Below are 27,686 nucleotides of genomic sequence, written 5' to 3' on the forward strand. Positions count from 1 at the left end.
GAGTCATCCCACAGATGACATCCTTACCTTGTCAGCAAAGCATGTGCACCGCCAATTCGTGGTCAAGGGATATTTTCCAAATCTTTTTCATGATTTTAATCAAGGTGCTCACGTGATTTGATTTTCGATGTAAAACCCGTTGTATCACAATATACATATTGACTATCCATCAGATCGTCTTGACTGGGCGCCGCAATTTTGTTTGCATCAAATGCACGTTATACGAGAGGTGGAATCTGATTGGTCCACAGGAGAGGTTTGGACGGGACAAAACTCGTAATAACCATTGGTGGCACTAGATCGAGCCTAGGAATTCCAGCCTAGTTCGGCAAGGGTGGAAGCTGGACTTTTAAAGTCAGTTAACTCTCTTGCCTCGGGAAGATGGTTTCTCCAATGGTGGCCTGATGATTTTGATTACGTTGAAGACATACAGAGACAATGTCCTCTTGTGGACTTAATATAAATATGGACACTCAAGAATGAGTCCAGGAACATGTGGCTGTACACAAACTGACGTCGCTGATTGCATTGATAAGGCGTGGTCGTGAAAAGTTCCGGCAGTCGTGCATAGGTCTGCCAGTAGGTGAAAGGCATGCACCTGAAGCCATAGACTGCGTAGGGTCCACAAGTATTTGTATCCCAAGCAACATATGATATTTTAAGTACTGTCATATTTTGCAGCACCAGCGATAAGATGCAATTATTCCAAAGGGGCATGACTCATGTTATGAGCTCTTGGCAGGATGTCAGTACTATGTAGTTTTTACCAGTCGGGTGAGACGGCGAGAATGCCTTTTATGTGACGGGCGGACAAACCAAGCCGTCACCCTCACAGTAACAGAGTAAGATGGAGACAGGGTAATCATATTGTGAGCACTTGTCAGCCGGGGAAGCCAGTCGCTCAGCCACTAAGATAGACTCAGTGTGATGAGACACAGAGACATAAGAACAGAGACGTGCTGTGTGTGTGCGGCGTCTGTGCACGTCTCCTCCACGGTGGAGGGCCTGTAGTGGAGGATCCAGTCGTCCACGATCTCCTCCAGGATGGTGAGAGGCATAGGGCCGTTCTCCAGCACCACGGAGTGGAATTCCCGGATATCAAACAGCTCACCTGGAATCAGTATTCATATAGACTTTTAATAGGTACTTCCTGAGGGTGCAAGCTTCAGATAATTTATTTCTGCTTTAGTCAATTGTTTTCACTTGTTATATTTACATAATATACCCTTCTTTATTTGTTCAAAGTAAAACCATTGCAATTATCATTTAACAATTAACTATCTGCTAAATGACAAGTCCTAAGTTAGTCAAACGTTGTAGTCTAGTGGCTTGTTTCCTTAATCCTCCCTTTTCTTGCAAGATTCGGAGTAGCAATCATGTTTTAGAAAACAGATAAGTATTGGTCAGGTCCATCACGTGTTACATATTCCTTACCCAATGCTTCTGGTGTAGACGCAACAGGTTTTCCCTTGTTTTCTCCTTACCTAATGCATCATGTGTAGAAGGTGAAGGTTCCCCCTTGTTATGTCCCTACCTAATGCATCCTGTGTAGAAGGTGCAGGTTCCCCCTTGTTATGTCCTTACCTAATGCATCCTGTGTAGAAGGTGCACGTTCCCCCTTGTTATGTCCCTACCTAATGCATCCTGTGTAGAAGGTGCACGTTCCCCCTTGTTATGTCCCTACCTAATGCATCCTGTGTAGAAGGTGCACGTTCCCCCTTGTTATGTCCTTACCTAATGCATCATTTGTAGAAGGTGCAGGTTCCCCCTTGTTATGTCCTTACATAATGCATCCTGTGTAGAAGGTGCAGGTCCCCCTTGTTATGTCCTTACCTAATGCATCATGTGTGGAAGGTGCAGGTTCCCCCTTGTTATGTCCTTACCCAATGCATCCTGTGTAGAAGGTGCAGGTCCCCCTTGTTATGTCCTTACCTAATGCATCATGTGTGGAAGGTGCAGGTTCCCCCTTGTTATGTCCTTACCTAATGCATCCTGTGTAGAAGGTGCAGGTCCCCCTTGTTATGTCCTTACCTAATACATCATGTGTGGAAGGTGCAGGTTCCCCCTTGTTATGTCCTTACCTAATACATCATGTGTGGAAGGTGCAGGTTCCCCCTTGTTATGTCCTTACCTAATGCATCCTGTGTAGAAGGTGCAGGTCCCCCTTGTTATGTCCTTACCTAATACATCATGTGTGGAAGGTGCAGGTTCCCCCTTGTTATGTCCTTACCTAATGCATCATGTGTAGAAGGTACAGCTGCCCCCTTGTTATGTCCCTACCTAATGCATCATGTGTAGAAGGTGCAGGTTCCCCCTTGTTATGTCCCTACCTAATGCATCATGTGTGGAAGGTGCAGGTTCCCCCTTGTTATGTCCTTACCTAATGCATCCTGTGTAGAAGGTGCAGGTTCCCCCTTGTTATGTCCTTACCTAATGCATCATGTGTAGAAGGTGCAGGTTCCCCCTTGTTATGTCCTTACCTAATGCATCCTGTGTAGAAGGTGCAGGTCCCCCTTGTTATGTCCTTACCTAATACATCATGTGTGGAAGGTGCAGGTTCCCCCTTGTTATGTCCTTACCTAATGCATCATGTGTAGAAGGTACAGCTGCCCCCTTGTTATGTCCCTACCTAATGCATCATGTGTGGAAGGTGCAGGTTCCCCCTTGTTATGTCCTTACCTAATGCATCATGTGTAGAAGGTGCAGGTCCCCCTTGTTATGTCCTTACCTAATACATCATGTGTGGAAGGTGCAGGTTCCCCCTTGTTATGTCCTTACCTAATGCATCATGTGTGGAAGGTGCAGGTTCCCCCTTGTTATGTCCTTACCTAATGCATCATGTGTGGAAGGTGCAGGTTCCCCCTTGTTATGTCCTTACCTAATGCATCCTGTGTAGAAGGTGCAGGTCCCCCTTGTTATGTCCTTACCTAATACATCATGTGTGGAAGGTGCAGGTTCCCCCTTGTTATGTCCTTACCTAATACATCATGTGTGGAAGGTGCAGGTTCCCCCTTGTTATGTCCTTACCTAATGCATCCTGTGTAGAAGGTGCAGGTCCCCCTTGTTATGTCCTTACCTAATACATCATGTGTGGAAGGTGCAGGTTCCCCCTTGTTATGTCCTTACCTAATGCATCATGTGTAGAAGGTACAGCTGCCCCCTTGTTATGTCCCTACCTAATGCATCATGTGTAGAAGGTGCAGGTTCCCCCTTGTTATGTCCTTACCTAATGCATCATGTGTAGAAGGTACAGCTGCCCCCTTGTTATGTCCCTACCTAATGCATCATGTGTGGAAGGTGCAGGTTCCCCCTTGTTATGTCCTTACCTAATGCATCATGTGTAGAAGGTACAGCTGCCCCCTTGTTATGTCCCTACCTAATGCATCATGTGTAGAAGGTGCAGGTTCCCCCTTGTTATGTCCTTACCTAATGCATCATGTGTAGAAGGTACAGCTGCCCCCTTGTTATGTCCCTACCTAATGCATCATGTGTGGAAGGTGCAGGTTCCCCCTTGTTATGTCCTTACCTAATGCATCCTGTGTAGAAGGTGCAGGTCCCCCTTGTTATGTCCTTACCTAATGCATCATGTGTGGAAGGTGCAGGTTCCCCCTTGTTATGTCCTTACCTAATGCATCCTGTGTAGAAGGTGCAGGTTCCCCCTTGTTATGTCCTTACCTAATGCATCATGTGTAGAAGGTGCAGGTTCCCCCTTGTTATGTCCTTACCTAATGGATCATGTGTAGAAGGTGCAGGTCCCCCTTGTTATGTCCTTACCTAATACATCATGTGTGGAAGGTGCAGGTTCCCCCTTGTTATGTCCTTACCTAATGCATCATGTGTAGAAGGTACAGCTGCCCCCTTGTTATGTCCCTACCTAATGCATCATGTGTGGAAGGTGCAGGTTCCCCCTTGTTATGTCCGTACCTAATGCATCATGTGTAGAAGGTGCAGGTTCCCCCTTGTTATGTCCTTACCCAATGCATCCTGTGTAGAAGGTGCAGGTTCCCCCTTGTTATGTCCTTACCTAATGCATCCTGTGTAGAAGGTGCAGGTTCCCCTTGTTATGTCCTTACCTAATGAATCCTGTGTAGAAGGTGCAGGTTCCCCCTTGTTATGTCCTTACCTAATGAATCCTGTGTAGAAGGTGCAGGTTCCCCCTTGTTATGTCCTTACCTAATGCATCCTGAGTAGAAGGTGCAGGTCCCCCCTTGTTATGTCCTTACCTAATGCATCCTGTGTAAAAGGTGTTGGTTCCCCCTTGTTATGTCCTTACCCAATGCATCCTGTGTAGAAGGTGCAGGTTCCCCCTTGTTATGTCCTTACCTAATGCATCATGTGTAGAAGGTACAGCTGCCCCCTTGTTATGTCCCTACCTAATGCATCATGTGTGGAAGGTGCAGGTTCCCCCTTGTTATGTCCGTACCTAATGCATCATGTGTAGAAGGTGCAGGTTCCCCCTTGTTATGTCCTTACCCAATGCATCCTGTGTAGAAGGTGCAGGTTCCCCCTTGTTATGTCCTTACCTAATGCATCCTGTGTAGAAGGTGCAGGTTCCCCTTGTTATGTCCTTACCTAATGAATCCTGTGTAGAAGGTGCAGGTTCCCCCTTGTTATGTCCTTACCTAATGAATCCTGTGTAGAAGGTGCAGGTTCCCCCTTGTTATGTCCTTACCTAATGCATCCTGAGTAGAAGGTGCAGGTCCCCCCTTGTTATGTCCTTACCTAATGCATCCTGTGTAAAAGGTGTTGGTTCCCCCTTGTTATGTCCTTACCCAATGCATCCTGTGTAGAAGGTGCAGGTTCCCCCTTGTTATGTCCTTACCCAATGCATCCTGTGTAGAAGGTGCAGGTTTCCCCTTGTTATGTCCTTACCTAATGCATCATGTGTAGAAGGTGCAGGTTCCCCCTTGTTATGTCCTTACCTAATGCATCATGTGTAGAAGGTGCAGGTCCCCCTTGTTATGTCCTTACCTAATACATCATGTGTGGAAGGTGCAGGTTCCCCCTTATTATGTCCTTACCTAATGCATCATGTGTAGAAGGTGAAGGTTCCCCCTCGTTATGTCCTTACCTAATGCATCCTGTGTAGAAGGTGCATGTTCCCCCTTGTTATGTCCTTACCTAATGCATCATGTGTAGAAGGTGCAGGTCACCCCTTGTTATGTCCTTACATAATGCATCCTGTGTAGAAGGTGCAGGTTCCCCCTTGTTATGTCCTTACCTAATGCATCCTGTGTAGAAGGTGCAGGTCCCCCTTGTTATGTCCTTACCTAATGCATCCTATGTAGAAGGTGCAGGTCCCCCTTGTCATGTCCCTACCTAATGCATCATGTGTGGAAGGTGCAGGTTCCCCCTTGTTATGTTCTTACCTAATGCATCATGTGTAGAAGGTACAGCTGCCCCCTTGTTATGTCCCTACCTAATGCATCATGTGTGGAAGGTGCAGGTTCCCCCTTGTTATGTCCCTACCTAATGCATCATGTGTGGAAGGTGCAGGTTCCCCCTTGTTATGTCCTTACCTAATGCATCCTGTGTAGAAGGTGCAGGTTCCCCCTTGTTATGTCCTTACCTAATGCATCATGTGTAGAAGGTGCAGGTTCCCCCTTGTTATGTCCTTACCTAATGCATCCTGTGTAAAAGGTGTTGGTTCCCCCTTGTTATGTCCTTACCCAATGCATCCTGTGTAGAAGGTGCAGGTTCCCCCTTGTTATGTCCTTACCTAATGCATCCTGTGTAGAAGGTGAAGGTTCCCCCTTGTTATGTCCTTACCTAATGCATCCTGTGTAGAAGGTACAGGTTCCTCCTTGTTATGTCCTTACCTAATGCATCCTGTGTAGAAGGTGCAGGTTCCATATTGTTATGTCCTTACCCAATTGATCTTGTGCTCTCTTCCGTAACTCTTTTATTTTGATTTCGCCAATCTTGTATGCGCATGCCTGTCCTGGCCACGTGATGTATCGGTCGACCTCTATCGTCATTTCCACCCGGGAGAAGGATGTGTAGTTGAGCATGTACTGGATCGCGTCTTCGCGGTTCCACCTGGCACAACACCGTCAGGAATCAGTACGGGTGGCTCGAGTGAGTGAGTGAGTGAGTGAGTGAGTGAGTTGGGCATATCGAATACTATGTCAGTCATGCCACTGTGTGTCAGCTGGATATGGGAGACCACACAAAATAACGCAGGTCTTAGATGTCAATACTTTGATAATATGGTGCTGACAGACCATAGATTGTTATCGAGGCGAAGTAGGGTTCTTACCATGACCAGACTTTCCTGAGGCGACAAGGGAAGTGCACATACACACACGCTTTACATACACATTTACACGCTTTAGATTAATGGGGTATCGATGATCCATCGGTTTCATAATCACCTAACTTACAATCAATCTACCCTTGATTGCTTGGAAGTATGAAACCACCTAATGTATGCTTAATTGACATCAATGAAAGAAACCACAGCTTTACATGACACTTGCATTGATACAGACGTTACAAATTAAAGGACTGAGACAGAGTATGAAATGGATTTCGACGTCTTACCCTGAGTTGAGTGCACAAGTACACAATGCCGTCATGTTTGAAGAATGAAACGTGAACTGGACTCTTCAACTTACCCATAATAATGCAAGCCTGTATCCACGACCAGTCTGCAAGCCCGGAATATTTCTAGACTGTATCGGCCCATGCTGAAACACAGAGTATGCTCTGAAGGAAATCATCAGTACTGGTCATTGCCATCGGTGTAACAGCAGAACACCAGAAGCAGTAAACTGGTCAGTCCAGAGGAAAGTAAAATACATACAGTTAGTGAGTGTACTCACACGACCAGAAGGAGACACCTTTTGTCGTCTTAAAGGTCAAGAGGAGAGGGAGGTACATACATTATGTGGGTAGACTCACGGTTCACGAACACAAGGAGGCACATTTGGTCGTCTCACTCACAGTTCAAGAGGAAAGGAAGGTACATACATTATGTTGGCGTACTTACAGTCCACTAAGAGAAGGAGGCACTTACATTTGGTCGTCTCACTCACAGTTCAAGGGGATTGGGAGGTACATACATTATGTGGGTAGACTCACGGTTCACGAACACAAGGAGGCACATTTGGTCGGCTTACTCACAGTGCAAGAGGAGAGGAAGGTACATACATTGGGTGCTTGTACTCAGGGTCCACTAAGAGTAGGAGGCACTTACATTTGGTCGTCTTACTCACAGTGCAAGAGGAGACCAAGGTTCACACAAAGTTCACTAGGAAATGGAGGTACATACATCCGGTGGTGGAACTCACAGTTCACGAAGAGTAGGGGGCACTAATATTTCGTCGTCTTACCTTCAAGGGGAGAGGGAAGTACATACAGTTGGTGGGAATACTCACAGTTCACGGTCGTGTTGATATAGGTTTAGCTCTTCTCCGAGAGATTCAGCATACAGTGCCCAGCCCTGCGGTAACAACAACAGTTGTGTTGACAGTCGCCTGACCCTTACAACACTAACCTCCATATAGTTCACCCTTTGTGTAACAAGCGCTTCACTCTTACAGTACTGGCCTCTATAGAGTTTCTCCCTTAATATGGGGGAAATCTGTCAACCCGAACAAGTATCAGCTGGATTGATCATCCACTTGGTTGATGAGGTCTTAAAATCCTCATTTGACTGACGACCTAAACCAGTGAGAGTAATTGAGCGAACTTTTCAAAGATAATGCTTTAGATTACTCAATATGTTAATTGTTTTAATGTTAACGTATGTGTACATCATGTCTACAGTAGTTTTAAAGGTACAGTAACACGTAAAGGTGCCGGCGTCCTACCTCCACATAGGCAGTGTAGAAAGGGAAGTGGAACGGCACCTCATAGTACCGAGAAAACTCCGTGTTGCGCCGGAAACTAGGCAGGCTTGCTTTCAACCCGTAGCTAGCCTGTAATAACAGAAAGTGTATCCAGTATTTCACGAAGAAATATGTGTGGGTCTGTTAGTTTATGTTTATTCGAGGAATGTGAAAAGGCCATCGGTCTATTACACAAAGGTGTTGAAGCCATGTCATATTGGAGAGAGGGGGTAATACTTCTACGTTAATTCAAGTTACTTTGTCCCAGAAACATTGCATGATATATGTACATTGCAAGATTTTTTATTGACATGGGTTTGGAGAGGACATCAGCTGATTGAATTTATAACGAAATGTTAAACATAAAACCTTTGACAAATATATGTTGCCTTAATGGTTTTATAAGCATTCCAATAGTGTAACAATTACATAATTCACACATTCGCAGTTCTCTTGATTGCCGAATATGTCTTCCTGTTTCTATTTTTAATTGGTGTGAACTACTTCTAATCAGAGCCAGGCTACTCTAAATTTTGAAACAGTTATAACTTTAAGGTACAGTTCCGAGCAGAAGGATAGTTTATGAAGAGTATACCTATTTGTGTTGGTGCCCTGAACACAGTCATGTTGGTATATTGTCTTTACGCGAACTTCGTGAGGGTTTATGTGACATAAATCTATGTAAAGCTGGTAACCAGGACCCACTGGTCATTGGTTCGAATCCCAGTTTCAGTCTGATTGTATTCTAACTGTTTTGGATTCTTGAACATTAAGCTGACACGACCGTTATGTAACGGTAGTTTTGATAAAAGCTCCATTACACTTGCCTAAAATAATAGCTAAGCTGACATTTTTGAGTGTCTGGGATTTTTTTTCAGTGCCCATGGTTATAACAATAGATAATGTGTAATGTCGCCCATAGGTGACGTGTGTACTCCGTGCGACGTACATTACCTGAAGATGATGGCCAGGTATCGACTCATGCAGCGTGATAGGCACCATGACGTAGGTTCCCCTGCATCAACATGGAAGACACAGTTAGACCCGTGACGTATAATAATTCAAGATAGACTACAGACAAAACGGTTAGAGCCATGACGCGTGATATATCAAGGTCAACTACAGACTAAACGCTCAGAGCCATGCCGTACAAACGGTTTGAGCCATGACGTAGGTGACATATGCCAATATAGAACACAAGAACGTATAGTCATGCGTCAACATAGAAAAAATGTCTAGAATCATAAAGTGGGTTCCCTGTGTCAACATAGAAAATGCGACTAGGAACATAAAGTAGGTCCTTTGTGTCAACATAGAAAAAACGACTAGAATCATAAAGAAGGGGGGGGGGGGGGGGGGGGGGGGCACGGGTGGCCCAGTCGTCTAAGGCGCCGCAATGAGAAACCTATGATTGTGGGTTCGAATCCCGGTTCGCACCGATTATGTTTCTAGGTTTGTCAGCACCATACCCGTGCTCGTGGGTTTCACCGAAGTGGTAAACGTCTGAGACCTGCCTCACTTCGGGCTTTCCTCCCACATTAAGCTGACACGCCGTGATATAACTGGAATACTGTTAAAAGCGGCGTTAAACCCAACTCACTCACTCACTCACTCATAAAGTAGGTCCTTTGTGTCAACATAGAAAACACGACTAGAATCATAAAGTAGGTCCTTTGTGTCAACATAGAAAACACGACTAGAATCATAAAGTGGGTCCCCTGTGTCAACATAGAAAACGCGACTAGGAACATAAAGTAGGTTCTTTGAGTCAACATAGAAAACACGACTAGAATCATAAAGTAGGTCCTTTGTGTCAACATAGAAAACACGACTAGAATCATAAAGTAGGTCCTTTGTGTCAACATAGAAAACACGACTAGGAACATAAAGTAGGTCCTTTGTGTCAACATAGAAAACACGACTAGAATCATAAAGTAGGTCCTTTGAGTCAACATAGAAAACACGACTAGAATCATAAAGTGGGTCCCCTGTGTCAACATAGAAAACGCGACTATGAACATAAAGTAGGTCCTTTGTGTCAACATAGAAAACACGACTAGAATAATAAAATAGGTCCTTTGAGTCAACATAGAAAACACGACTAGAATCATAAAGTGGGTCCTTTGTGTCAACATAGAAAACACGACTAGAATCATAAAGTGGGTCCTTTGTGTCAATATAGAAAACACGACTAGAATCATAAAGAAAGTCCTTTGTGTCAACATAGAAAACAAGACTAGAATCATAAAGTAGGTCCTTTGTGTCAACATAGAAAACACGACTAGAATCATAAAGTGGGTCCCCTGTGTCAACATAGAAAACACGACTAGAATCATAAAGAAGGTCCTTTGAGTCAACATAGAAAACACGACTAGAATCATAAAGTAGGTCCTTTGTGTCAACATAGAAAACGCGACTAGGAACATAAAGTAGGTCCTTTGTGTCAACATAGAAAACAAGACTAGGAACATAAAGTAGGTCCTTTGTGTAAACATAGAAAACACGACTAGGAACATAAAGTAGGTCATTTGTGTCAACATAGAAAACACGCTAGAATCATAAAGTAGGTCCTTTGAGTCAACATAGAAAACACGACTAGAATCATAAAGTGGGTCCCCTGTGTCAACATAGAAAACGCGACTATGAACATAAAGTAGGTCCTTTGTGTCAACATAGAAAACACGACTAGAATAATAAAATAGGTCCTTTGAGTCAACATTGAAAACACGACTAGAATCATAAAGTGGGTCCTTTGTGTCAACATAGAAAACACGACTAGAATCATAAAGAATGTCCTTTGTGTCAACATAGAAACCACGACTAGAATCATAAAGTAGGTCCTTTGAGTCAACATAGAAAACACGACTAGAATCATAAAGTGGGTCCCTTTTGTCAACATAGAAAACACGACTAGAATCATAAAGAAGGTCCTTTGAGTCAACATAGAAAACACGACTAGGAACATAAAGTAGGTCCTTTGTGTCAACATAGAAAACGCGACTAGGAACACAAAGTAGGTCCTTTGTGTCAACATAGAAAACACGACTAGAATCATAAAGTAGGTCCTTTGAGTCAACATAGAAAACACGACTAGAATCATAAAGTAGGTCCTTTGAGTCAACATAGAAAACACGACTAGAATCATAAAGAAGGTCCTTTGTGTCAACATAGAAAACACGACTAGAATCATAAAGTGGGTCCTTTGTGTCAATATAGAAAACACGACTAGATCATAAAGAAGGTCCTTTGTGTCAACATAGAAAACACGACTAGAATCATAAAGAAGGTCCTTTGTGTCAACATAGAAAACACGACTAGAATAATAAAGTAAGTCCTCTGTGTCAACATAGAAACCACGACTAGAATCATAAAGTAGGTCCTTTGTGTCAACATAGAAATCACAACTAGGAACATAAAGTAGGTCATTTGTGTCAACATAGAAAACACGACTAGAATCATAAAGTAGGTCCTTTGAGTCAACATAGAAAACACGACTAGAATAATAAAGTAGGTCCTTTGTGTCAACATAGAAAACGCGACTAGGAACAAATAAAGTAGGTCCTTTGTGTCAACATAGAAAACACGACTTGAATCATAAAGAAGGTCCTTTGAGTCAACATAGAAAACACGACTAGAATCATAAAGTAGGTCCTTTGAGTCAACATAGAAATCACGACTAGAATCATAAAGTAGGTCCTTTGTGTCAACATAGAAAACACGCTAGAATCATAAAGAAGGTCCTTTGTGTCAACATAGAATACACGACTAGAATCATAAAGTGGGTCCTTTGTGTCAACATAGAAAACACGGATAGAATCATAAAGTTGGTCCTTTTGTCATAATAGAATACAGATCATTGGCGTATAGCCCCTTCTTAATTCGTTAACGTAGAACACACAGTTAGAACCATAACGCACGTGACTCTGCACGGTAGCAACGGTATTCATGTGTTCAAGACTAATTTTCTTAATATAGATTTAGAAAGCAACATCATTGCTTCCGCTCCCAATATCAATAATGTTGGACAATTGAGTCAACAGAATTGATCCTGTACACCGGGCGAGGTGGAAACTTGACATTATCAACATCAAGAAAGAGTGGACAGATAATGTTCCTACAACGTTAGTGAGGAGAGCGTCTTGCCAGTGGATGCTAAAAGAATTAGCTAGTTAAACATACGTTTCTTGTGGTCTATACAGATTGACGAGGAAAATACCGGGCCTTGAGCCATCCTCGGATCCAGAGATGTACTGTCCCCCTGGGCCATCATACGGCATGGGCTCTACTCTAAAACAAACCCGTTACGAAGTGCAACCATAAAGTCTCAACCATACACGTGGCATACTCGTTTGTTTGTGCTTTAGTAGTAGTCGGCAGATTACGTACATTGCGTTAACGAAATGACTTTGAAGTGTGATATAATTTATAAGAAAATGGCAAATATACATGTATCACCTTCTAATTATAGGTAACTTAATCAACTTACTTTACTGGTAGATTAGGCAGATTATTGAACATTTCAGGCAGCCTTGGCTTCACTCTTTCATTTACAATTTTCTGGTATGCTTCCAGTAGTTCCTCCTGTGAGAAACAGAACAATGAGGCTGGAACTAGATTATGAAATCATGGAGAAAAACATTAAATGGTAACCTTGAAACAGTATGATCCGTAGGATATTCCTAACCAATCGTACCTCTGTTTCCATATGTAACGACGTGTCGTTCTTCATCATCGCGAAGTACTCTGCAACAGATCCTTTGAAATTCTGCTTGTCCATGATCTAGAGCAGAAAACATTTTATCAAAGGCTAAATATCAGAGTGTTTTTTTGGTTCAGTGGACTAATATTCATTTCAGGTACGATACCCAATGCCACTTTTCGACCATAAAACAAGAAAGCAACATCCCCTCTGTACCTCCCATTGCCATTTTTGTGTAAGCCCCTCTCCTCCAACCCATGTTGTGACATCTCACCTTGTGCATCAGCCTCACTCCCCTCCAACCCATGTTGTGACATCTCACCTTCTACTTCAGCCTCACTCTCCTCCAACCCATGTTGTGACATCTCACCTTCTACTTCAGCCTCACTCCCCTCCAACCCATGTTGTGACATCTCACCTTCTACTTCAGCCTCACTCTCCTCCAACCCATGTTGTGACATCTCACCTTCTACTTCAGCCTCACTCTCCTCCAACCCATGTTGTGACATCTCACCTTCTACTTCAGCCTCACTCCCCTCCAACCCATGTTGTGACATCTCACCTTCTACTTCAGCCTCACTCCCCTCCAACCCATGTTGTCACACCTCACCTTCTACTTCAGCCTCACTCCCCTCCAACCCATGTTGTGACATCTCACCTTCTACTTCAGCCTCACTCTCCTCCAACCCATGTTGTGACATCTCACCTTCTACTTCAGCCTCACTCTCCTCCAACCCATGTTGTGACACCTCACCTTCTACTTCAGCCTCACTCCCCTCCAACCCATGTTGTCACACCTCACCTTCTACCTCAGCCTCACTCCCCTTCAACCCATGTTGTGACATCTCACCTTCTGCATCAGCCCCACGATCCTCTCCACCTCCTGAAGTCCTATCTGGTGAACCGTTTCTGGGCTCATGTCTGTGGACAGATGCCATTCGAGGCACGCCTTGTAATAGTCCAGTCCGAAGTGAAGGGACCCCACACCCCATTTTGGCCTCGTGTTTGGGAAATACTCCTTCAGGAAGAGATATAAGAGTCGTTATACACAATCTCTTTTAAACAGTTTATTGAAAATGACATCATTTAGGACACGCATGTTGGTAAAGTCACAGAATTGATAAGTAGACATTGATTCACCGAGATGGTTGACAGCAGAGTAAACTCACTGTTTCCAGGAACGTCTTCAGGTCACGGAATGCTTGAAGTACACTTTGGATTGCAACGTGCGCTCTGTCTCTCATTTCCCTTCTGGAGAAATGAAGAAAATACATTTGATCATGCCTTCTCCACGTCACAACTCTTAAATGATAGACAAATTGATATATGTTAGTTAAGCGACTATTCGTGGTGATTGAGTGGTATAGCAGCGTGTTCTTTTGTCTCGCGACTCGTGTATATTTGCATTTTGTCCCGCCGTTAACAAAATTGCTCCCGTGTAGATTGTGGGCTGAATAGATGACCCAGAACTCAATGGTTCTCGTGATAGCCGACAAATTATGATCGGGTGATCATAATGTGTGGCTTACAGAGTTTCATCGCGCCGATTGGCAACCATCCACTAAAATGCCTAGCCTTTATTTACAGGCCACCACCATATAGCTGGAGAATTGCGAAAATAACATTCACTTCCTCAATACACGTTTAATAAAGCATCATGTCAATTCCAATGTACTTCAAACTGATAAATGTTTCGTGGATAAGGTCATTGACAAGCACATGACTTACTTGACTTGTATATCTATTGGCAGTTCTTCGAGAAGTGCTGTGAATGGTTGGTAGAAGGCCGACTGTTCTGGGTCCACAAGCAGCCGCTCTATCTGCCCCGGCACACGATCCTGCAGGCAAATCCAGGAATTCTAAACTCATGTCTGCACTTCCTTGTTCGGCTGATCACAAATATACTTGTACATAGTTTACTGTCAGTGCCTTGGACGAGAGAGATATAAAGAGTATACTCCATGTGTCTCGTGAAACATCCTATTTATTATATAAGTTCTGTGTTGAAATTGTTTTGTTATTACAAATGTAAAACCTTGTAACGTAAATTCCCCCTACCTAACAAACAGGGGTGTTTCACCACTCCTTGTAAATGCGACTTAAAAAGTAGTTCCGAGTTTGCCAAATCTTTAAAAAGATTAACAAAAATAAACAAAATTACTTGAGGTCACTAAAATTCATAATCTGCACTTCCTTGTTCGACTGATCACAAATATACTTGTACATAGTTTACTGTCAGTGCCGGAGACGAGTGACATACAATTTACATCTTAGCTTATGTTTCTTTAAGGGTAAATAATTATACTTGCCACTGACGCGTTGTGTGATGTTCGGTTTATTGTCATTGCTGTTCTGTATAGGTCTTTATACTGGCTGAGCTGTAAAACACGATAGTACAAGTATGTTAAATTCATCTTGATGGGGGGCGCTTTGGTTTGCTCGTAACGCTAAAGGCCCGGGTTCGATCCCATCACGGGTACAAAGTGTGAAGCCCATTTCTGGTATCCCCCGCCTTAATATTCCAGAAATGTTGCTAAAAGCGGGGTAAAACCATACTCACTCACTCATCTTGATGGCCATACATATATGAACATGTTATGAGAACTGTACAAAATCAATATAAACTGATGTCCAAAAGAAACTTTACCAACTGAAAATATAAATTTCAGACAAAGTATAAAAAAATTTTCGATGAAGACTATCTAAAACACATAACCTAAATACAACAATAGTGTATGCAGAAAATGTTAATCGTCTGTTACATGTTTGCGAGAAAAGTGAAAAACACGTGCACCACGGACAACTGCAAATGCACGTGCGGGTAAGGGTATAAAACGATTGCAACGGCAAGTCAGACATCCACAGTGATTAAAACACATAAAAGAAATGCCACGACTCACAGTCGAACAACGTGAACGAGCTTTGGGTATGGTACAGATGGGAGCCACCCACGCCCATATTGCACGAACCTTCGGTTGCTCCAGTGTTGCCGTTACCAACTTGATGGAACGTTACAGACAGACAGGGCGGACCGCTGACAGGCCAAGAACAGGCAGACACAGGGTAACCACGCCCCATGATGACCGGTATTTGCGTATCTTGCACCTCCGAAATCGCTTCCTGACAGTGACGTCATCTGCGACAAATGCCTTAGGTCACAGGGTTAGTCGACAGACAGTGGCCAGGAGACTCAGGGCTCATGGAATCAGGGCTTTTAGACCATACAAAGGACAGCTATTGACAGCGCAACATCGTCGTCTGCGATTAAGATTGGCCCGGACTGTACGACGTTGGCAACCACGTGACTGGCAGAGGGTTGTTTTCACTGACGAAAGTCGATTCTGTATGTTTAGGGCTGATGGAAGACACCGCGTTTACCGCCGAAGGGGTGAAAGAACGGCGGCGTGTTGCGTGCAGGAGGTCGTGCCATATGGTGGAGGGAGTGTCATGGTGTGGGGAGGGATCTGTGGGCAGGAGAGGACACCGCTGGTCATCGTTGACGGAAACTTGACAGCTCAGCGTTACACGGATAACATTCTTCGTCCAGTTGTCCTACCATTTCTCCAACAGCAGCCACGTGGTGTCATTTATCAGCATGACAACGCTAGAGCCTATACAGCCAGAATTGTCACTAACTTCCTCGCAGCCAACAACGTCAACGACCTGCCGTGGCCTGCACGCTCACCCGACATGTCCCCCATAGAACACCTCTGGGACTTGATGGATCGTCGTGCTCGACAACGACCACACTCTCCAGCCAACCGGCAAGAACTGATCTTGGCCCTCCAAGAAGAATGGCATCAAATCCCACGTGACCTCATCAGACGACTGACTTTTTCTGTGCGTCGAAGAGTTTTTGCGTGTATTGAGGCATTTGGTGGTCACACACGCTACTAATGACTTGTTAATGAACGTGAGCGATTGTTTTTGCCTATTGTCCATGATTCTGAAGGCTCGAGTTTTGTACCACACCCAACTTTGGGGGGCTCTGACGTCATTCTCGTTCGTGGTATGATTGTCATTTTCAATGTTGATTATGTTGATACATTGATCTTCTCAATACACTTTACTTCATTCATGTATGTTTTGTTGTTTTTGAGCAAGAGTGATTTCAAACTCTCGTAGAGTTTCTTTTGGACGTCAGTTTATTTAAAGGATACAAAGACGTGACAATGGATTCAAACTATTACAGCTGAAAGAGGTTCATTTTGTGGAAACTCTGTTTTTTCGTCATATTATAGAGAATCTAAACATATTAAATGTTTCCAATAATGGCATCGATTAAAAGATAAGATAACAAACGTTTCTTTTATGTCTGTTACCATGACATCAAACCTGGAATGGAGTGTTCTGAAGACGTGCGATGAAGTTCTCATAGTCCCCGCGTGTGAAGAAGGGCGTGGCCTCTACGTCGTGGACCGGGTCTAGGTGTATACCCTCCAGGAAGTTCAGAGGGTTTAGCGACCCGAATCTGTGGAGGGAACGTTTCACATAATCGTCATTGTATATATCTCGATATTATTCCATACATATGTCTTCTGTCACGACCATCGAGTTTAGCAACATTACTTGCAGGATATAGTAATTTTCCTCGTATATCATCCTCGTTTTGCTGCTGATTCTGAATCGTTTGGAAAAACTCTAAACCTAAATACGTTAAATCTTAACTCACTCTCATTGATAAATCAGAGGTTTCAAATCACAATATAATCAATACAACTGATCAGACTATAACTACACCGCCAACGAATCTTTCTGTATAGCTTTGGGATTCAACGCGTGTAGAATATATCGTTTAGCACAATAAAAAGGTGCAGTACACAGTCTCTTTAATGAAGGTTCCGCATCGCATTCATCGGGAAAGATATGTACTCCAGGAGAACAAATGGCGATCTGTCATTGGGCATTATGCTAATGACTTATGACGCTCAAAGATAGTTTTGCATGCACCAAATTTGATGTTTGATGAAATCAGCTGACAACAAAGTACATTAGTGTCATAGATTTAACACGAATGGCTTTGTACAAGTAGGGAACGTGATTGGCTTATTCCGAGGGAAGAAATGTTGTGCCGGTGACGGAATGCCCAAGAATATACAGATATACAATATAATTGTGTGGGTAACGGGATGTCCCAGAATATACAGACACATGAGATTATTGTGTGAGTAACGGGATGCCCCAGAATATAAAGACACGTGATATTATTGTGTGGGTAACGGGATGTCCTAGAATTTTCAGATACACAATATTATTGTGTGGGTAACGGGATGCCCTAGACTATAGAGACACACGATATTATTGTGTAGGTAACGGGATGCCCTAGACTATACAGATACACAATATTATTGTGTTGGTAACGGGATGCCCTAGAATATACAGACACGTGATATTATTATGTGGGTAACGGGATGCCCTAGAATATAGAGACACGTGATATTATTGTGTGGGTAACGGGATGCCCTAGAAGATACAGATATGTGATATTAATGTGTGGGTAACGGGATACCTTAGACTATACAGACACATGATATTATTTACTGGTCAAGGGTGCCCTAGAATATACAGAGACACAAAGCTGATGTGTTACAAGCCAACCTGCTCCACTTGAAGCCTTTCACGTATGTGGTCAACACATCCTTGAAGATCCTGTAGTTGATCACGTCCGATTCACACAGGTCGGCTGGGTCTATCTGCTCAAGGTCGAAGAGAAAGCTGTCCGCTATATTCTGGAACAATTGACATTGCAACGTCATGCAGTGTATCATGGATCATACTGTCATACGATAGTGTACAGATCAAGTAATATGACAGCGTGGACAGAAGGCCCTTGCTGAGTAATGTATTCAGGTGAGGTGTGGTGAAATGGGATTTAACGTCGCGTCCAAGATTATTGCACTTATATAGCGACGTGCATGTACGTGTGTGTGTTTGTGTGGCTGTTTGTACTACTCCGGACTGATGCCGATTTATAGTGCTAGCTCACTGAGATACCACGCCGCAGTTTAACATGAATACTCCACTCAGACACAGAAAACTGACTCCGAGCCGACCAGTCCTTGTTTTACCCCCTTAATGCCGAGCGCCAGACAGGGTAACGTACAAGTACGTTTTAAACGTCTTTTGGTATGAGGCGGTCGGGGATCGAACCCCGGACCTTCCGCTCTCCGGGCGGACGCGCTACCACTAGACCACGGAGGCGGTCAGTAATGTATTCAGAATGTGTTAGCTAGCAAAAGTCACCTGTAAAGACATCGGGAGCCCCTACTTACATGCCTCTCTATCATCTGTGATACATTGAAAGACTGGAGCCTGTCATTGAAGCGGTACGTCCCCACGTAGGTCGCGAACTGCGGGGAGTCCTCTAAGCGCCAGGCGTAGAAGTCCTTGAAGAGGGTGCTGAGGACCGAGCCGGCATCGCCTGAACACACGTAGTTTTTTATTACACCGACATTTACTGTCCCCAAGGTTTTCTGACCCGGGTATGAAAGGAACCGTCGATCTGAATATGTCAAAGACAATTCTATAAACAGTTTATGAAGCAGTAGTTCATATGTTATGTCCGCGTCGCTATCACTGCGCCACAAAATCACTACGTCAATCTGCCACACAAACATATCATCAACTGTCACAATGTCACATCATACCACCACACTGTCACGCACTCACACCGACATACCATCAACTGTCACATTGTCACACACTCACACCGCCATATACCATCATACCTTCACATTGTTACATCATCACACCACCACACTGTCACACAATCACACCGCCATATACCATCATACTGTCACATTGACATATCATCACACTACCACACTGTCACACAATCACACCACCATACCATCAACTGTCACAATGTCACATCATCACACTACCACACTGTCACACACTCACACCGACATACCATCAACCGTCACAATGTCACATCATCACACTACCACACTGTCACTCAATCACACCACCATACCATCAACCGTCACAATGTCACATCATCACACTACCACACTGTCACACAATCACACCGACATACCATCAACTGTTACATTGTCCCATCATCGCACTACCACACTGTCACACAATCACACCACCATACCATCAACCGTTACAATGTCACATCATCACACTACCACACTGTCACACAATCACACCGACATACCATCAACTGTTACATTGTCCCATCATCACACTACCATACTGTCGCACAATCACAACGCCAGATACCATCATACCGTCACATTGTCACATCTTTACACTGTCACACTATCATACACTCACACCTCCATACCATTACACTGTCACACAATCACACCGACATACCATCATGCCGTCACATTGTCACATCATCACACTACCACACAATCACGCCGCCACACTCCCAAACTCAAATTGTCACCCCCATACTGTCACACCACCACACCGCCACTCTGTCACACTGACACAACGTCGCACTGACACACCGCCACTCAGTCACACCGCCACACTGACACACCGCCACACTGTCACACTGACACACCGCCACACTGTCACACTGACACACCGCCACACTGTCACACTGACACACCGCCACACTGTCACACTGACACACCGCCACACCGCCACTCTGTCACACTGACACATTGACACACCGCCACACCGCCACACTGTCACACTGACACACCGCCACACCGCCACACTGTCACACTGACACACCGCCACACCGCCACACTGTCACACTGACACATTGACACACCGCCACACCGCCACACTGTCACACCGCCACACCGCCACACTGTCACACTGACACACCGCCACATTGACACACTGTCACACTGTCACACCACCACACCGCCACTCTGTCACACTGACACAACGTCGCACTGACACACCGCCACTGAGTCACACCGCCACACTGACACACCGCCACACTGTCACACTGACACACCGCCACACTGTCACACTGACACACCGCCACACTGTCACACTGACACACCGCCACTCAGTCACACCGCCACACTGTCACACTGACACACCGCCACTCAGTCACACCGCCACACTGACACACCGCCACACTGTCACACTGACACACCGCCACACTGTCACACTGACACACCGCCACACTGTCACACTGACACACCGCCACACTGTCACACCGCCACACTGACACACCACCACACTGTCACACTGACACATTGACACACTGTCACACTGACACAACTCCACACTGACACACCACCACTCTGTCACACTGACACAACGCCAAACTGACATATCGCCACTTAGTCACACCGCCACACAGTCACATCACCACACTGACACACCGCCACACTGTCACAACGCCACACTGACACACTGTCACACTCACACACCGCCAGTCAGTCACACCGCCACACTGTCACATCACCACACTGACACACCGCCACACTGTCACAACACCACACTGCCACACTGTCACACTGACACACCGCCAGTCAGTCACACCGCCACACTGACACACCGTCACACTGTCACACCGCCACTCAGTCACACCGCCACACTGACACACCGCCACACTGTTACAACGCCACAACACCACACCGCCACACAACCACACTGTCTCACTACCCCACTACCAAACTGCCACATTGTTACACCACCACACTGTCACACCGTCTTCCCGCAACTCACCTCGAATGTGCGTGTACTGGGTGACGACAGACACCAGCAGGACAGACAGCAGTCTGTAAGGGAACAACAGTACATTAGGATCACCGTATCTATCTCAATGTAAAGAATTCTAGCATTGTTTTGGATGCTTCTCAACAATAACATGTCATCATTTAACATTTTACCTATATCCCGCCAGTTGTTTTTGATATTTTTGTACCGCTTTGATAGGTTCACATGCGGTCTTAGATGGTTTGTTTGGGTTAGACTGTGTAATCTACAAACCTACTTGGATTCTCGCCAAGTGATTCACTCCGAATAGAATCTGGTATGCTTGTTCTACATTCCCATCTATATATAAGTGAATGTTGCTGTAACTTATGTAGCTTACAGTGCGTTGAGGTAATCTGACTCCCCATCAAAGTTAGGAAACGCCCTGGACCCTCGCCTGGAGTGGAAGTCAGTGCTCTCGATCTCTCCTCTTCCTTCCCATTTCCTTGTCTTACCGGTGCAGTAAGTCGTCAGTATCTCGTGTAGTACGTACATGCGTAGATTTGTCAACTTCAGATGATTTTTTAGATTAGATGGAACCCTGGACTGATTCCAGGGCCCACTTGCACAAAACGATCTTAGCGCTAAGATGATCTTAACTCCCATACTTTAACATAGGCTTACAATAGTCGTAGCGCTAAGATCGCTTTGTGCAAGTGGGCCCTTGTCGAGGACTACACACCATCCTATAGCGTATAGTAGATCTCTCTTAGTGGAGGTTACAGACCCCGTAATGGAGAAAGGCGGAACATGCCAGATCTTACACAATCGAGGTTACAGACCCCGTAATAGGATAAAAAAGGCGCATGATAGATCTTACGCAGTCAAGGTTACAGACGCCATAATAGGGTAAAAAAAGGCGCACGACAGATCGTACACAATCGAGGTTACAGACCCCGTAATAGGGTAAGAATAGGCGCATGACAGATCTTACACAATCGAGGTTACAGACCCCGTAATAGGATAAAAAAGGCGCATGATAGATCTTACGCAGTCAAGGTTACAGACGCCATAATAGGGTAAAAAAAGGCGCACGTCAGATCGTACGCAATCGAGGTTACAGACCCCGTAATAGGGTAAAAAAAGGCGCATGACAGATCTTACACAGTCGAAGTTACAGACCCCGTAATATGATAAAAAAGACGCATGAAAGATCTTACACAGTCGAGGTATCGACCCCGTAATAGGATAAAAAAGGCGCATGACAGATCTTACGCAGTCAAGGTTACAGACGCCACAATAGGGTCAAAAAAGGCGTACGACAGATCTTACACAATCGAGGTTACAGACCCCGTAATAGGATAAAAAAGGCGCATGACAGATCTTACGAAGTCAAGGTTACAGACGCCACAATAGGGTAAAAAAAGGCGCACGTCAGATCGTACACAATCGAGGTTACAGACCCCGTAATAGGATAAAAAGGCGCATGACAGATCTTACGCAGTCAAGGTTACAGACGCCACAACAGGGTAAAAAAAGGCGTACGACAGATCGTACACAATCGAGGTTACAGACCCCGTAATAGGATAAAAAAGGCGCATGACAGATCTTACACAGTCGGGGTTTCAGACCCCGTAATAGGGTCAAAAAGGCGCATGACAGATCTTACACAGTCGAGGATACAGACCACGTAATGGGGTAAAAAAGACGCTTGACAGATCTTACACAGTCGGGGTTACAGACCCCTTAATAGGGTCAAAAAGGCGCACGACAGATCTTCCACAATCGAGGTTACATACCCCGTAATAGGGTAAAAGAAGCGCATGACAGAGATCTTACACAGTCGAGGTTATCGACCCCTTAATAGGGTAAAAAAGGCACATGACAAATCTTACACAATCGAGGTTACAGACCTGTAATAGAGGAAAGGAGGCGCCTGATAGATGTCACACAACTAGGATTATTACAGACCCAGATGGAAGAAATGTGTGATAGATATCGGATACACAGGTACATTTATCAGGTTTAAGCTTTATGTGATCTACACTTCACACAGCAGTTACCTGGTATAACCTAGCTGTCTCATAGATGTTATCTGGGGTAGGCAAGGATTGTATGATCTAGCTGTCTCATAGATGTTATCTGGGGTAGGCAAGGATTGTATGATCTAGCTGTATCATAGATGTTATCTGGGGTAGGCAAGGAGTGTATGATCTAGCTGTATCATAGATGTTATCTGGGGTAGGCAAGGATTGTATGATCTAGCTGTATCATAGATGTTATCTGGGGTAGGCAAGGACTGTATGATCTAGCTGTATCATAGATGTTATCTGGGGTAGGCAAGGACTGTATGATCTAGCTGTATCATAGATGTTATCTGGGGTAGGCAAGGAGTGTATGATCTAGCTGTATCATAGATGTTATCTGGGGTAGGCAAGGAGTGTATGATCTTGCTGTATCATAGATGTTATCTGGGGTAGGCAAGGAGTGTATGATCTAGCTGTATCATAGATGTTATCTGGGGTAGGCAAGGATTGTATGATCTAGCTGTATCATAGATGTAGGGTAGGTAAGGATTGTATGATCTAGCTGTATCATAGATGTTATCTGGGGTAGGCAAGGATTGTATGATCTAGCTGTATCATAGATGTTATCTGGGGTAGGTAAGGACTGTGTCTTTGCATTCACTCTATCCACACAGTTGCACAAGGTTTGCGTGTGGTACAGCAGCTAGTGCGGAACAAGCTTGATTCATGTGTGAACATCCGCCAGTCTGGTAAACCCTACTTCATACCAGACACATTTAATAGAACACGCGGCCTTTGTGTACTCTGGATATTTAGGAATGGGGATATGTTTGTTTTCCTTACAGATTACTTGTTTCTGCCGAACATGAGCTTCGACATCCCGTTCAACCTCATGCTAACACGTAACAAGCGCTTTTATGTGTAATGGATAAAATGCGGTTATCTGTTCATGTCGTAAAGTTCCTCCAAACATTGACTCAGGTCCCGGGCAGACGGAGGGACCCCCTGGGGTAAGCACCAGTATTTCAGACGAACCACGATGATGCATCTTAAGAGCATTGTCAGAACGTATGTCAGAAGGGCTTCGACCCCTAGTGTAGTATGTCAATGGATGGGCTTAACAGGTGATGTCGCCTTGTAACGGGTGTGAGGGTATACGTTAATTCTGCTCTAAATCAATCTGGAAGGCTGAACTATTGCAGGTGAACATGGAGAAACACAACGATGATGTGAAAGACGTTGTTTTGCAGCTACGCGAGCAATGGACAACTCTTACAAACACACACATTATACACATCGATAATATACAGTGAAGTCATCTCAGATCAACTGAACAGGCACGTCCAAACTGTTGGGGTACAGTGGTAATAAAAATAGGGTAAAAAGACGCATGATAGATCTTACATAGTCGAGGTTACAGACCACGTAATAGGGTAAAAAAGGCGAATGACAGATCTTATGCAGTCGAGGTTACAGACCACGTAGTAGGGTAAAAAAGGCGAATGACAGATCTTACGCAGTCGAGGTTACAGACCCGGTAATAGGGTAAAAAGACGCATGATAGCTCTTACACAGTCGAGGTTACAGACCCCTTAATGGGGTTAAAAAGACGCATGGCAGATCATAAACAGTCGAGGTTACATACCTGTAATAGAGGAAAGGAGGCCCCTGATAGATGTCACACAGCTAGGATTATTACAGACCCCGTCAATGGAAGAAAAGCGATGTGTGATAAATCACGGATACAAAGGTACATTTATCAGGTATAAGCTGTATGTGATCTACACTTCACACAGCAGTTATCTGGAGAAGAAGACCAGAGCTGTAGGAGATCTAGAATTCGCACAGTATATATGTGTGACAAACCAGATATGTATATGATGAAGACTTCATACAGAGGTATCTGAAGTATAACATAGCTGAATGCAATCTAAACGGCAGACATTAGATTTCCGGATCAGATCAGTGTTACAATAGATCCTCAACAGTCACTTTGTAAGAGGAGATAATAACTGTGAGACAACAGTATATATTCTGCATGGTTACCTTGTGGGCGATGATATACTGGGAAAATAACACACTTACTTAGCAATGCACTATCAACACAAGACAATTTCCATATCACGTATATGTAAAACCATGTGATGTGTACTGATACACCATCTTTCTAGAACGCGAGTTGATAGTTGTATGTTTTTATATATGTTTATATGGATATATAGATGTTTTCCTTGCTTATGTGTTTCCTATGTTAATTCATGTTTCCTTGTTCCTATGTTGCCCATGTTTATATGTTTTCAATATTGATGTATGTTTCCTATGTTTATATGTTTACTCTGATTACATATGCTTATGTGTTTCCTGCGTTTATATATGCATCCTTTATGTATGTATGTTTCCTCTGTTTATATATGTGTTCATGGTACGAGATGTTTTCTATTTATAAGCATCCAGTGTTTCCAGTGTTAATGCATGTTTTTCTGTTTATTTCTGTTTTCTACGTTTATTTGTATGTTCCATGATAATGATGATTAAAACTCTATGTTTAAGCTATTTCCTCTGTTTATATTTTTTTTGTATGTCTATAGATTTATTTCTAAATGCATAAATGTTTCCTATTGATTATGAATTTTTACCGTGTGTAGATGTTTTCTAACCCTGGGGTAGTATCCTCCGCTATTCAATCGTGAGGCTTCATCTATAAATATGTATGGGCATTTGCTAGTTTACTGTAGCGAGGGTAGACTATCTCTGCTGTCTGTCATGGGGAACAAGGGCTTCATGTGCACCTGGTGATAACATGTCGGTTCACTCAGTGCATCAGCGTGTGTGAGTGCTCCCGTCCTCGGAAACATGCCTTGAACTGGACCAGTTCTGGTTGGTGCAGAGCATCACTAGATTACTGGCTTAATTACCTTAGGTTCGAGCGCCATGCTGTGGATTACGTGTTACATGGTGGCCGTGTTGTTGTTGGCTCGAGTTGGCTGGGGAGTGTTTGTGACATATGGATACACTTTGTTCAGGAAGCAGTTTCTGATGTTTTCTTTACATTTGCAAAGTAAACATGAAAGTCTTTCTTGTTTCGATCCTTGTGAAGAGAAAGTGCGTCATAGACATTGGAACTAACTCTAATAAGAAATTTACAGTAATCTCAGAAGAGTGCTATCGCTAAGGAATGTTTACATTTTCAAAATAGAAAGAAATTCTACACCATTATTCACCAAACAGCGAGCTTGCCTCTCACCATGTTGATAGATGTAGAATTAATTCATATATTTTACTTTATTAATTGTGAAGACAATGCAAAAGGCATATGTGGACTAGAGCTAGCTAGACTTGCTTTTCAATTATCTAGATCGGTTAAATTGCAAGTTTTCCACATTCATGGTACAGCAGCGCTGTCTTCAAACACTCGTTACACAAGCCCGGGGGAGGCGAGAGTGTACATAATTAGGGGTAAATCATCTGACACATGCTGCCAGCTCACGAGGGGGTCGGGGTTTCAGTGGTTGTAAGGTGTGAATGTTCATAAGCACTCGCTTGACCCACTGGGGGGCATTGCACCCTCGACGTCTATGTGGTATCATTGGACGAATACGCCACTCGCAATCATATGATGATCAATCTGTCTTACAGACCCTGCAACAATATATCCAATACTACCAATGCAAGTCTATAATATTTGACAAGTCTAGACTACCGATGTGTCTGAAAATGAAGAAACATAATATTTTTTTTTACGCTGATAATTTAGCAACTGTCTTTTTCTTTAAAATATATTCATTTCAGAAACTAGATTTTAGCCAATCATATAACGAACCAGGCCAGGTAGTGTAAAACATTTAAATGTTTAAGTCTTATTCAAATGCTCATGTAGATATTTATTCCATAATTATATATGTTAAATTGGTATATAAAGTTTAAATGTTTGAATAGAGATTTAATTCTTAAACCGAAAACGTTAAAGAGTTTAAAGATTTTAATTTGAATAAAATATGGAAATGAATTCTCAGAACGGTTATGATGCAATAGGTTTGAAACTCGGGATGTCAGTACGTACAATTACAGTGAGTGAGGCAATGTGGGTAGACGGCTCACATCAGATGTACAGTGCTGCAGTCGTTATAGCGTGTACATAACGGATAGGTTCACATAACGGTTTTTCCGTCACTGGTGTGCTTTGTTAGAATTAGTATTATTCACGATGGAAGGAAAGAAACTTTAGATATTCTCCTTGTCTTAGAAAAACTATATGTGACGCATTCTGTACACTATACAAAGCAAAATGACACTTACCTCCAAGTAAACATATTCACTGTAAAGCGAATTAAAGTAAGATGTAGATGAATTCCTCAACGTTTGAAGTGTCTGGAAGCACCACGTTTGATGTTGTCGTCAAACGTATTGAGCAGATCAGCTACAACCGCAACATCGTCTGTTGTAATAAACGAAACACCACCGTTTCTGATAACTTTATAACCAAGTAGGCATTACTCGAATAATACC

At 43.7% G+C, this 27,686-nt stretch overlaps 1 protein-coding gene across 1 annotated transcript; it reads right to left on the bottom strand.

Annotated features, from left to right (window-relative positions):
• LOC124148591 lies at nucleotides 1-27,686 on the bottom strand. Its single transcript, XM_046519754.2, has 18 exons — nucleotides 27,477-27,686; nucleotides 21,184-21,236; nucleotides 18,804-18,952; nucleotides 18,130-18,260; nucleotides 16,867-17,002; nucleotides 14,841-14,909; nucleotides 14,260-14,369; nucleotides 13,701-13,782; nucleotides 13,382-13,549; nucleotides 12,526-12,612; nucleotides 12,319-12,413; nucleotides 12,012-12,119; nucleotides 8,787-8,847; nucleotides 7,815-7,922; nucleotides 7,380-7,444; nucleotides 6,618-6,689; nucleotides 5,870-6,039; nucleotides 1-1,111 (listed from the first exon to the last, which is right to left on the bottom strand). Exons 1-18 carry the CDS (start codon nucleotides 27,488-27,490, stop codon nucleotides 909-911), a joined length of 1,881 nt encoding a protein of 626 aa, XP_046375710.2. The 5' UTR covers nucleotides 27,491-27,686; the 3' UTR covers nucleotides 1-908.

This window comes from Haliotis rufescens, unplaced genomic scaffold (assembly GCF_023055435.1).
Source record: "Haliotis rufescens isolate VD_foot unplaced genomic scaffold, xgHalRufe1.0.p SCAF_9, whole genome shotgun sequence".
NCBI classification, from domain to species: domain Eukaryota; kingdom Metazoa; phylum Mollusca; class Gastropoda; order Lepetellida; family Haliotidae; genus Haliotis; species Haliotis rufescens.